The sequence below is a fragment of the Chrysemys picta genome, chromosome 9, assembly GCF_011386835.1.
Source record: "Chrysemys picta bellii isolate R12L10 chromosome 9, ASM1138683v2, whole genome shotgun sequence".
NCBI classification, from domain to species: domain Eukaryota; kingdom Metazoa; phylum Chordata; order Testudines; family Emydidae; genus Chrysemys; species Chrysemys picta.
This window is the reverse complement of record NC_088799.1, coordinates 47,342,863-47,355,965: the sequence shown is the minus strand read 5'-3', so window position 1 is coordinate 47,355,965 and position 13,103 is coordinate 47,342,863. Positions and strand designations below refer to the sequence as shown.

The following is a 13,103-nucleotide window of genomic DNA, read 5'->3' as shown; positions in this document are numbered from 1 at the left end:
GAGAGTGAGGTAGAGAGTGGTCCTGATATATAGAGCTATGTAGCCTGTGTGATAGCATCAGTTAGTGTTTTATCTAGAGGCAGATCTTGTTTTGCACACAGATCTTAGGTCATGGGGAGGATGTTCAGAAATGGCCAGCATATTATCCATGCCCAGTGAGACATGCCTTGGAGCCTCTCCAGCTTGATAGTTTGTTGCCTTGGAAAGGAATGTAATTTGGCAGGACATGGGATCTGCTCCTGGATATCACCTTGAGCTGTCAGGTCCACAGAGAAGTTGCAAAGGATACTTCCAGCCACACCAAGGAAAGCTAAGGCCTGGTCTATATTAGAAAATTTGGTTGGTTTAACTACATCGGTCACACCCTTGAGAGGTGTTTTTAAGCCAACCGAAATCCCCGTGTAGACAACGCTTCCCCTGACCTAGCTACTACCTCTCGGGTCGGTGGATTAGCTATGCCAAGGGAGAACCCCTCCTACTGGCATAGGTGGTGTCTATACTGAGGTGCTAGAGTGGTGCAGGTATGCTGCTGTAGTGTATTAAGTGCAGGCAAGCCCTAAGTCCTACTTAACAAGCATAGGACTCTCTCCCCAGCATTTTGTTGACAAATCTGCTTGTTGCTGGGAGGCCGGACTGTGCTTTGAAGTCCCTATTTCTGCAGCATTGTTGAGGTTAGGTCCAGTCTTCTGCTGAGCATCCTCTGCCTCAAGAAAGCTAATTTCATCTCTGCAAGAGGAAACATCAGGAGGACTTGAGGAAGTGCAGTCACTTGGGAGGGTTTAGTGCTGGGAGAGGTCCTTCTTCCAACTTGCTTTCTTAGCATCCCCTCCCTTGGGGTTAGTTCTGCCAGGACCCATCAGTTGCCAAGTCCCCAGTCAGCTGATTGCCCAGGATAAAGTAATTTGGGGTCATTGCCATTCATTTCAGAGGATGAGGCTTCCAGGTTTCTGATGAGTGATGGAAGACTCCAGTATTAGCTGCACCAACCGGCTTAGGTCACCAGTCTCAATGAAGCATGCTTGGGGTGCATTGTTTTGGAGATACCTCAAGTGCTTTACCTTCATGACATTAAGAACTGTAGGGTTCTGAAAGCTGCAGCACTGAACCATGTATGACACTGCCGCAAGGCTGAGTCTCTAGCACTGCAGAAGTACAGGGAACAGAGGAAAAGACTTCGGAGTTGCAGAAGGGGTCTGTGGTCCCGGTGGAATGGAGTGAGAGGAGGCAGGTGGATTAGAATGAGCAGATAAATCTCTCTCTAGGTCAGTGTATAGTGAGGGCTAGCAGGAATGATAGGATAATGAGACAGAGCCTGGCTTTCTCAATGAGCAGACACCATAGTGTTCCCAGGGCAACTGGGATTCCAGGCTGAATGCACTTAGTGATGGTTCAATCTCCAAGAGCAGAACAGGCACAGCTCCCAGTGCCTACTCCTGGCTGATGGAAGTAGCACTGATATTAACTGAGATCCACCTGGCTGGGACCCCAAGGTCTCTTTCTGGCAAAGCCGGGAGGCAGAAAATAACTATACAGGACATGAGGAGAAAGGAAATGGACTCTTTTCTGTGTTCTGTACAGGACCTGGAAGCAAAGGCAGGCAAGCTGGATGAGGTGGACCTGGACATGATTCCCATGAGCATGGAGCTGGAAGAGGAAGTCGATGACCTGGCAGAGTACACGTTTCCAAAGTTTGCAGCCACTTACTTCCAAGGATCCTCTACACACACGCACATCCGGAGGCCGCTGCGTCACCCGCTGCTCTACCATGATGAGAAAGACGATATCCTGGTATGTTCCTTCCTTGAGTGCCCCTGCAGGCCTTTCCTCTCCTCCAACAGGCCTGTCGTTCCCTGACCAGGGGCTGTGGGCAGGGGAAACTCTAGAGCCAGAGATACTCCTGAGCACTACAATGGAACTAGTAATTTCCATGTTCCCTGGAGGCTGCTTGCCTGTGAGTCTTTGCTTCCTGCTGGCAGGTGCTGCCCACAGCCCAGCACTGGCTGCACAGGAGAGAGCCCTGCCACTCACTCAGTCAGCTGATACAAGAGACCCTGATGTAATCACTTCTCCACCTTTATTCTACCAAGGAAAAGACTCTGGGAGCTGGCCCCGGCCACTTCTACTCAGGGTGGGGGTGGGGAAGAAGGGGCTTTAGGCTCACCCTTTGCCCAGCTGCTGTTGAGGCTTCTGGTTTTTGAGGTGGAGGTCCATGCCTTCCCATCATCTTGCTGTTGCTGCTCCCGCTGAGGGGTGAGGAGTTCCGGGATTCCCTCACTTAGCACAGGGCAGCCTTAGAAAACCAAGGTCCCCGTCCTGCAAGAGATTTGATGTCACTCCCTTGCAGGTTTGGGTCCTAAGGGCTCTTGGGAAAGCTGAATGCTGGCTGCCAGTCACGAGTAAGTTCAGACTCCGGCTCAGCTAATGTTTCTGTACCACTCGCTAGCCCCTTCCTGCACCATCCCCAATATTAAAAAAACTGCCTCACAACAGCAGCTGTCTGAGGGCTTTAGCAATAATACAGCTGGTCTAAGGGCTTGTTTACACTTAAACGCTGCAGCAGCACCGCTGTAGCACTTCAGTGAAGACACTACCTAGTCTGATGGGAGGGGCTCTCCTGAGAGGTGGGAGGTAAGTCAATGGGAGAACTGTCTCCACCGGCGGTTAGGTTGGTTTAACTGCATCGCTCAGGGGTGTGGATTTGTCCCATCCCTGAGCAAGGTAGCTATATCCACCTAATTTCCTACTGTCGAGCAGACCTAACGTTTCCGCCAGAGCCACCTGAACCTTCACACGCCATCCTCTCTGCATTGGGGATACACGAATATTGCTCATATATGACATGAGGGTCTATGGAAACTTCCCATGTGAATGATATGGAGCACAGGATTTTATCTGCCTGAACAGTGGATGGGGGAAGCGAGAAGTCCTTCCCAGATGTGCGTGTGTGGCTCTCAATGAGCAGTGGGGAGCCTGGAGTTCTCCATACCTGTCTGACTTTGCATTGGTCTCCTGCCTTTCAGGCTTCCTTGGCCGTGTGGAATATCATCTTGAGGTTCATGGGCGAACTCCCAGAGCCAGCCATGTTTGCTAAGAACACCAACAGCAAGAGCAGCTCTGTGATGACGCAAATCTATGACACACTTGGCAAGAAAAGCCAGGTCCAGATAATGGGCAACAACACTCCAGAACTGGTAAGAGGGAGAAGCCTTTATTTTCAAACTCTTCCCTCTGCTATCGTGCTGCTGTTCTGAGGGGTGAGAGACACAAAGGAACACTTGAAGGCTTTAGCACTCCTGCATTTAACACATACCAATAGCCTTCTCTGGAGAAAGCCAGCCTCGCTGGAGGAAACTGCAGCCAGTTCTGGCAGCCAGGGTGAAAAAATTCACATACCAGTAGCAAGGCTTAAACACTCTGCCTGCTGAGTGGAGAGCCTCAATTTGAGACAATCCCTATGCATTAATGGCCAGATTTTCAAGCATTCAGAATCCTCACTGTGATGTGGATGGCCAGGTTTTCAAAGGAACTTTGCACCCAATGGACTGAACACTTGAAAATCTGACCCAGTGTTTAAAGAGACCATTTAGAATATTTTTACTAACAGTTTTAATAGCATCTTAGAATTTTTTAACTAGTTATTGTAATTTTACTTCTTCCCAAGTGCTTGTAGCTGGAAACAGCCTTTTTCTCCATCTTGAGCCTGTCTCTAGAAAGCCCTCCTGTAGGAATCATATCGGACCTCTGCGAGTGGCACCTACAGTATGGCTCCGCACAGGCAATGCAAGTGGAGAACAACCAACACTGGCAATAAGCTTTTTTCTCTTGAATTGAAGGTGGCCTCAGCATTATTGGGTGTTAGCACTCTAGCCCTCACAGATAAAAAGAGCAGCTCATGCTAGTGACCTACAAGACAAGTATGGGCACAGCAGTTGTGATCTGCTCTGCATAAGAAATTATCTATTGTAAGGTTTTCTATAGAAGTGGCTCTCAACCTATCCAGACTACTGTATCCCTTTCGGGAGTCTGATTTGTCTTGCATACCACAAAGTTTCACCTCACTTAAAAACTACTTGCTTACAAAATCAGACATAAAAATACAAGTGTCACAGCACACTGTTACTGAAAAATTGCTGACTTTCTCATTTTTACCATATAATTATAAAATAAATCAATTGCAATATAAATATTGTACTTGCATTTCAGCATATGATATACAGAGCAGTATAAACAAGCCATTGTATGACATTTTAGTTTGTACTGACTTCGCTAGTGCTTTTTATGTAGCCTGTTGTAAAATTAAGCAAATATCTAGATGAGTTGATGTACTCCCTGGAAGACCTCTGCATACCCCTGGTTGAGAACCACTGTTCTATAGCACACATCAGAGTAATGTCTAAGCAGTGTGACAAAGTTTCTCCTCTATCTTGGTGGGTTCTGCGCTTATTGGCAGATTTTCTTGTCTCAGAGATTCACCATGTGGGTTGGGGAACAGCCCAGAGACCTTCCCCTCTGGAAGAACCCACAGTCCAGGTCAATTGGGAGGTTTGGGGGGAACCCGGGCCTGCCCTCTACTCCGGGTTCCAGCCCAGGGCCCTGTGGACTGCAGCTGTCTATAGTGCCTCCTGTAACAGCTGCATGACAGCTACAACTCCCTGGGCTACTCCCCCATGGCCTCCTCCAAACACCTTCCTTATTCTCACCACAGGACCTTCCTCCTGGTGTCTGATAACGCTTGTGCTCCTCAGTCCTCCAGCAGCACACCCTCTCACTCTCAGCTCCTTTCACCTCTTGCTCCCAGCTCCTCACACTCTCACCACAAAGTGAGCTCCTTTTTAAAACCCAGGTGCCCTGATTAGCCTGCCTTAATTGATTCTAGCAGCTTCTTCTTAATTAGCTCCAGGTATCCTAATTAGCCTGCCTGCCTTAACTGGTTCTAGCAGGTTCCTGATTACTCTAGTGCAGCTCCTGCTCTGGTAACTCAGGGAACAGAAAACTACTCATCCAGTGACCAGTATATTTGCCCTCTACCAGACTCCTGTACCCCACTGGTCTGGGTCTGTCACATATCCCTCCCCCCTGCTCAACGCCAAGGGGTTGGGCAGCTTGGGACGCCAGACAGTGCACACATGACAAGCCATCGGCGTTGCCATGACGGCTCCCTGCTCTGTGTTGCACATGGAACTGGAAAGGTTGGAGGGATAAGAACCAGCTGGTCACCCTTGTGTTCTTCTCCTTGTTCCGCTGCATCCATTGAAGAGGGGCATGGTCGGTCACGAGGACAAATCTGCACCCAAGCAGGTAGTAGCGCAATGTTTCCATGGCCCATTTTACAGCGAGGCATTCTCTCTCCACCACTGCATATTTTTGTTCCCTTGGAAGGAGTTTCCGACTGAGGTATAGAATTGGGTGTTCCTCCTCCCTTACCATCTGTGATAGAACGGCCCCCAACCGTACTTCCGATGCATCCGTCTGCAGGATAAACTCTTTGGTGAAATCAGGGGCTATCAGTACGGGGTTATTGCAGAGGGCAGTCCATAGGTCTGTGAATGCTTCCTCTGCTGCGTCAGACCATCTCACCAGATCAGGTCCATGGGCTTTCACTAGGTCTGTCAGAGGGCTTGCCCTTGTGGCAAAGTGGGGGATAAATCATTGGTAATACCCCACCACACCTAGCAACGCCCGGACTTGTTTCTTGCGACTTGGTCGGGGCCAATTTTGGATGGCCTCTAACTTGTTCACTTGGGGTTTTACCAAACCTTTATCATAGCCTTGAGGGTTCGGTTAAACCTTTCTACCAACCCATCAGTCTGTGGATGGTAAACCGAAGTTCTCAGGGTATGTATATGGAGCAGCGTACAGAGGTCCTTCATTAGCTTCGACATAAATGGGGTTCCTTGGTCGGTTAATATCTCCTTCGGTAGCCCCATTCGGGCAAAGATCCCCACCAGCTCTTTGGCTATAGTTTTAGAGGCCGTGTTCCGCAGGGGGACGGCTTCTGGGTAGCGAGTAGCATAGTCCAAAACAACAAGTATATATTGGTGGCCCCAAGCCGTCTTCTCCAGGGGTCCCACTAGGTCCATGGCTATTCGCTCGAAGGGGACCTCTATGATGGGAAGGGGTACTAAAGGTGCCCTCAAGTGGGGACGGGGACTGTGCAGCTGACACTCCGGGCAGGAGGCACAGTACCTCCGCACTTCTTCATGTACTCCGGGCCAAAAGAACCATCGTAGGACTCGTGCCAGGGTCTTCTCTACCCCCAAATGCCCCCCAAAAAGATGAATATGAGCAAGACTTAATACAGCATTCTGGTGTTTTTGAGGTACTAGGATCTGCTGTACCTTCTGCCCCTGTACTGGTGCAACCCGGTATAAGAGATCCTTCTTCATTATAAAGTAGGGTCCTGGTCCCTGGGTTTTTCCTTCCACGGGGACCCCATCTATTTCAGTCACCTCCTTCCTAATGTTGTCATACCTTGGGTCTTCTGCCTGTTCCCGTCCAAAATTTCCTCTCCCGGGGCTAATCTGCCCAAGATCTAGGGGCCCAGTCTCTGTTGCCTCTACTGGTTCAGAAGCATTAGGGTGGGGGTCAGACTCAGGTGCTTCTCCCTCCTGCATGGCCTCCTTTTCAGCTGCGCGGGTCCGCCTACCTACAAGAGCGACCCTCTGGCTTTGGGTCAGTATTCGGGTTCCCAAGGCCTTAGCTGCCCTTCTTTCCCTTTTTGTCTTTCTACCCTGTCTGGGAGTGAAAAACAAATCTGGGGATATTTCAGAGAAGATTGGGGGTTGACAGTCTGCTGTGGATGCCTCACCAATTTTAGGGTCCCCATCTTTCTCCAATCCCCCTACTGGGAGTAAGTTTCCAAACCCTGGGAAGTCCCTCCCTGTGAGCACCGGGTATAGGAGTTTAGGGACTACACCTGCTGCTACCTCAGTAGTGTTCCCTTGGATCTCGATTTTTACTGGGATGGTGGGGTAGTAACTAACTGTCCCAAGGACACATGTTATCCCTGTACGTTTAGCCTGTAGCAGCTGACTACGCTTCACGAGCTTCCCTGAGATAAGCGTGATAGCACTCCCCGAATCAACCAGTGCCGTGGTCCCTACCCCATTTAGTTTCACTGGTCTGGTATACATATGTGGGGTTAGTGAGACCCCCACAAGGTGGATTAGGGAGAATGGATCTGCCCAGTTCCCCAGGTTACACTGCATTGGCTCCTCAGCATTGGGACACTGAGCGATGTGTCCCCACTCCCCACAGGCATAACATCTGTATGGAGCCTAGGCGTTCCCCGGTCTCTTGGTTTGGGCAGTCTAACATCACGATCCTCTTCTCCCTCAGTGCTCCGACTCTTTGTGGCTTCTGATGGGCCTTCAGCCTCTCTCTTTTTCCACCTGGGCCCTCCTGGTGGCCCAGTCACCCGAACTTTAGGGCTTGGTGCTGCTAGTTTAACCCGGGGTGCCTCTTCCTTAACTGGTCAGGTCAGCGCCCTTGCTGTCCATCGCCTCTCTACCAGGGCAACAACCTCGTCATAGGTGGCAGGTTCGTTCTGGCTTACCCAGGCACAAAGGTCTGGCGGTAATCCCCTCATGTATTGTTCGATGACCAGAACTTCTAGTATCTCTTCCGGACTCCGGGTCTCTGTTTGCAACCACTTTCGTGTGAGGCAGTCCTGGGATAGGCTCTGGCCCCACCAGGCCTTCTTTCAAGGGCTTAGCACAAAAGGCCCTCTTCTCTTCCCAGCCAGCTCCTGACTGAACGGGGCTGTCCCTTTTAACTCCTCCCTCCAGGCTTGGCACTGCTCCCAGGTGAAGTGGGACAGGGCTAACTGAGCCCACATGCTCTCATTAACTCCTTCCCATCTAGTGTGGGTTTTGTACACCCTATCCCAGGGTCAAAGAGGGTCTTGCATTTAACATAGTCCTTGGAAGCCTCCCCTAGGGGAATGGAACAAATGGGAGGTTGCAGCCTATTTGGGGAGTGAATCCGGGACTGGCTGTGCTCACAGAGAACTAGAGTTAATGATGCAGATACCCTGCAATGTAAAACATCCTGATTTTTGCCTTGAAACTAGTTCAGAGTTCATCAGGGTGGCAGAGTCCTGACAAAGACACAGTCTACTTCCATTGTTCAATACACAGTTTAAAATACTGTGAAGAAGATGGTGGAGGCTCATGGGATTTCAAAAGAGTCAAGCCCTGGCATAACTGTTCTACTTTTGAAGTCAACGGTAAAACTCCCAATGGGAGCAGAGTTAGGCCAATGCTGACCACTTCTGAAAAATCACACCCTGAATGGCTGCTCCTAAGAATGTTACCTGGATTTTTCAGACCGAGCCATTGTACCTGAATTCCTGTGTGTGAACAGTTAACTGAATTGCTGAACAACTATTGTACTCACAAGATACTAATACTTTTCTATTCTTTTTTTAAAAAATCACATAGGCCCAGTAGAGTGCAGAAAGAATGAAACACAATAACTCAGGTCCTCAGCTGACACAAATCACTGTAGCTCCATTGAAGTCAATTGTCACCAGCTAAGATGCTGGCTCAGTATTTCTCTATAACATTGTCAGAAAGCTGTCACTCCAAAGGCCCTGACACTGGAGAGAGGGTGCTTTGGTTGATGACTACCGTCACGTAGTTCAGTATTTCTTTCCCTGTTTGCCATTCCTTAATTCACTGGTCTCTACTGCGCTTTGGGCATTGAACTAGTTTTCTGTCATGACAATGTCTATTTTAGGGAGCCTACAGAAGGAATAACAGAGTCTCCAGGGGGATCTCCTCTGTGAAGCTGAAACGTTCCTCGAAGCTGACAGGAAAGGTAAGAGGCAGACACCGATATAGCTTTCTCCAGGTATCTTTGCCAGGCCTCCTGCCTCCCCATGCTGATAGGCACTACGGGCTGCCTGTCCCCTGGGCTAAGAACGCTCTCCCCAAGCAGCTCCAGGGCCAGCCGTTCCCTTTGTATGGAACTCCTGCTCTGCTACTTGCCACTGAGGTCATTCATGTCCTAACAATTCCCCCTTCCTCCAGCCTTGCCAGCCCTTCCTGCGCCTGTTGAAGAGCAGCTCTTCTGCACAATGAACCCTGCATAATTAACAGTTGTATTATATAGGATGGCTAAAGGCCTCGCTCAGGGCCCCATCGTGCTAGGTGCTGCACAGATACAGTGAGTGTTCTGCCTTCAACAGCTTACAGTCCTCCCCGCTTCCTCTCAGACAATTCCTCCAGAGCAGAGACCGCACATCCTTTCCCACTCAGTGGGGAAAATCTTTCCCTCCCATGGATCTTTGAACAATCCCCAGGCCCTATTGTGCTTACACAGGGTGGTTCAAATTCAGATTTTCTCCAGTCCTTCTCTGAAGGACAATCCCTCCCCCAGTTCTCTCTCACAGATGTCTTAGCCTCTTCTAATCCTTGCAACTGGGAGATTCCAGACTGAGCTTCCTACCCTTCCAGAGCAAGGACAGGCCTTTCTTGCATCAGGACATTGAACCAGAGCTGGTTGAAAAATGACAATTGTCATAAAAAATGTCCAAATTGTGTCTGTTTTGCAGGGTTTAAAATGAACCCGTACCCATTTTTCACCACTTTTCAAATTGAAATTTGCATTGATGGTGTTACTGAAAATTGCCATTTACCAATTTTCAGTAAATGAAAAAACAATTGATAAAATATGTGATAGAAAATGTGGTGAAAAGCTTCACACAAAAAAATAAATGTAGAAAACCAGTTATTTGCACTATTTGTCGTTGTTTATGAAAAGGCCATTTTTTCAAGGAAAATTTTTTGAAAAATTTCAACCAACTTTACTGTTAACACTGTTTGGAAGGGAAGGACACCACCCCCACACCCACCCCCAGACACACACAGTTTGGTATAACTAATACAAAGTCCAGTGTTCTATTTTCCCATTCCCCGTGTTTAGGCTTCAGATGAGAAGGTGATGCTAGTGTTTCATTTTACTTATTTAGACAAACTGCTCTTTGATAGAGAATGACTACTGACAGCAGTCCTTAGGCCAGTCACAATGTATGAACAGCTCTACTGAGCACATAACATAGTGTAGCGCATTGGCTTTGGGTGCATGAATGAGGAAAGGAGGCTGCTTGCTAGTGCATGGTTCACTGAAAGGATAAGGGACCTACCAGCTAGAGGAGTTCTGCTTTGGCACTAGAGGGAAAGGCTTCTGTGGTTGAAAATGAAGGAGCAGCTTTCTAGTTCTGGCTCTTCAGATATGTTCTTTAATAACTGTCTCAGTTGATGCAGAACATAGATCCTTTATATCTATCTAGATGTTTACAGAATACTCATCACTAGGGTATATGAGTGCAACAGGGACTTCATGCTATTGCACAGCAGAGCCAAAGGTCACAATAGAGCTAAGTAGAACCAGCTAGTTGGTGAGGGTAATGCTGCAGCAATAGATATTTCAGGTTAATTTACATTGAAATGATGATGCTCTGGTCAGCTCTCAGCTGTCACTGGGTTATGCTGGGAATGTTTGGGCTGTAGAGATACAGTAGAGGCATCTATTCCTGTACCCAGTTGCAACTGACTAGTACAAAAGAAGAGCTCCTGAGAATTCTGCCTTTCTGTTTCAGGTGGTGAGCCAGCTGAACAGTAGGGAGGAGCTAATCCAGGAGCAGAGTACAATCTTGGATAGACCTATGTCCAACCTTGAAAAAGTGCACTTTGTTATCGGCAATGCAATCCTGCGCCCTGCCATCAGGTACGGAACTTGCACCTGTCATCAAAGGCCAGCCACCCACAGCTACAAAACCATCCAGAGCTCTCTTTCCAAATCCTGCTATCAACTCCCATTAACTGCGGAGTTGGGGCTCAATTCATCTCTGGGGAAGTCTGTCTAGATTAGGGTGACCAGATGTCCTGATAAAATCAGGACTGTCCCGATATTTAACCCTTTGTCCCGCGTCCCGATCAATGTACGATCGGGACGCCTTTTGTCCCGATATTCAGGTAAGGAGGCGAGTGGCAGGGAGGCACCGACTCCGTGAGTGCTCCAGGGTTGGAGCACCCATGGGGAAAAATTGCGGCCAAGGTCCCCATTCCTCGCCTCCTTCTCCTCCCCTCCCCCTAGTGTGCCGCGTCCCTACTCCTCCCCCCCCCCAGCGCTTCCCGCCGCCTAACAGCTGTTGGCGGCATTTAGCGCTTTCCAGGAGGGAGGGGGGAGGAGCGGGGACGTGGCGCGCTCATGGGAGGAGATGGAGAAGAGGCAGGGCAGGGGCGGGGACTTGGGGGAAGGGGGTGGAATGGGGGCGGAACGAGGGCGGATGCTTGGGCAGGAAGAGGCGGGGGGTGGGTGACCACCCACCCGGCAGAAGGGAAGTTGGCACCATGGGGTGAGTGGCGGGCGGCGGGGTGAAGAGGCGAGCGAGCGGGCGGGCAGGGTGAGGAGGCGAGCGGTGGGTGGGGGAATGAGGAGGGACGCAGCAAGCCAGCAGGGAGCCGGGGGATGAGGAAGAGCACGGGTGGGGGAGGGGAGGCTGAGCGGGGAGGGAGGGGACCTGGGACAGAGTGGGGGCGGAGCCTGGGAGGAGCAGGGGTGGACCGTGGGCAGGGCCGACGGCACCCCAATGTGTCCCGAAATTTTAGTGTTGTGATCTGGTCACCCTAGTCTAGATTCTAGACTAACCAGCTATTCCCAAGAGGTTCTCTCACCACTGTCTGCTGGAACCGCCTTCCTCCCTGCCTGTCCTGCCATTTTTGATGGGATCAGTGTCCATCTTACTGGTTCTCTCACCTATATCGACCTCTGTCACTGAACATCTCAGGGGTATGCAGTAGGGCCCGCTTTTGTGCTGTAGCCTGCCAAAAGCTCAAATGTCTGATGCAACACCAGGTTTAGAAAATCTGACGTAAGAGGAAAGGTTGAAAGAATTGGGCATGTTTAGTCTAGAGAAGGTGGGGAGGACATGCCAAGAGTTTCAAATATGTAAATTGTGGTTATAAAGAGGACTCCGATCAATTGTTCTCGATGTCCACCTAGAGTAGGCCAAGTAGTAATTGGCTTAATTAGCATCAAGGGGGATTTAAATTAGATGTCAGGAAAAACATTCTAACTCTAAAGGGCAGTTAATACTGGAATAGGCTTCCAAGGTAGACAAAGTGACAACTATCCTGCTTGTTGTTTATATAGAGCCATTCTAAAATCGTCTATGCTTTCCCTGGGTCACTGTCCACAGTGGTCAAAGCCTGCACATTCTTGCCTGATGTTTCCGTAGACAATGGAGTGCTTGCCTCCTGTGAGCTGGACTGAAACTCCCAAACTCATTTCACATAAGCCACCAAAGAGCTGTCCAATGGTAACAGCCTTTGGTCACAATCAGACCGGACTGGACGTATAGCATCCATGGGGACAAGGCACTGTAGGATTAACTTCCTTGTGCAGGAGGCACTGGGCTGAGATTCAGAACATCCTGGCTTTCTGTGTGACTTGGACAAGTCAATCACTCTCTCTGTGCCTCAGACCCCCACCTGTGAGATTGGATGATGACACAGTAATAGTTCCTACCTCCAAGATATCGGGAGGCTGGATTCCTGAATGAGGGGGAGGTGCCTCCTGAGCACCGTGGAAAAGGAACTAAATAAAATATACTGAACTGACACAGAGGCAATTTTAAAGGGCTGAAATGGTCGGTCTGAATGCCTCAGGGATCCATCGAGCCACAGTTTGACAGCAAAGTCCATCATCCTTTTTGACAGTGTGATCAGCATGTGTCTTGTTACAGAGATGAGATTTACTGCCAGATCTGCAAGCAGCTCTCTGAAAATAACAACAAGAGCAGTCGAGCTCGAGGCTGGATCCTCCTCTCACTTTGCCTGGGCTGTTTCCCTCCCTCAGACAAGTTTGTGAAGGTATCGTGCCCTCATTTCCTGGACCAGGTCTGGGGGCTTGTTTGTTGTTGTATTTGGCTACAATATGTAGAATTAACTGTTTGGTTGCTATAGCGGCTGGTGGTAGGGTGGAGGCAGAAACTTCCCCACATCATTACTCCTGTGGACAAATCAATACATAAATCTCTGGTACTGTACCCTTCACCCTCCCTCAGACCTAAATACACGAGCCAGAGACTCGGCTGC

The 13,103-nt window shown here is 49.4% G+C and overlaps 1 protein-coding gene across 3 annotated transcripts in view; it reads left to right on the top strand.

Moving 5' to 3' along the window:
• MYO7B (myosin VIIB) overlaps nucleotides 1-13,103 on the top strand; it is a 117,162-nt gene that overhangs the window by 74,446 nt on the left and 29,613 nt on the right. For all 3 annotated transcript variants that reach the window (XM_042853501.2, XM_024103258.3, XM_024103259.3), the window contains 5 exons: nucleotides 1,579-1,788; nucleotides 3,021-3,191; nucleotides 8,740-8,820; nucleotides 10,604-10,731; nucleotides 12,752-12,878. In XM_042853501.2, the coding sequence (XP_042709435.2) occupies nucleotides 1,579-1,788; nucleotides 3,021-3,191; nucleotides 8,740-8,820; nucleotides 10,604-10,731; nucleotides 12,752-12,878 (717 nt within the window). The remainder of the gene's footprint in view (nucleotides 1-1,578; nucleotides 1,789-3,020; nucleotides 3,192-8,739; nucleotides 8,821-10,603; nucleotides 10,732-12,751; nucleotides 12,879-13,103) is intronic.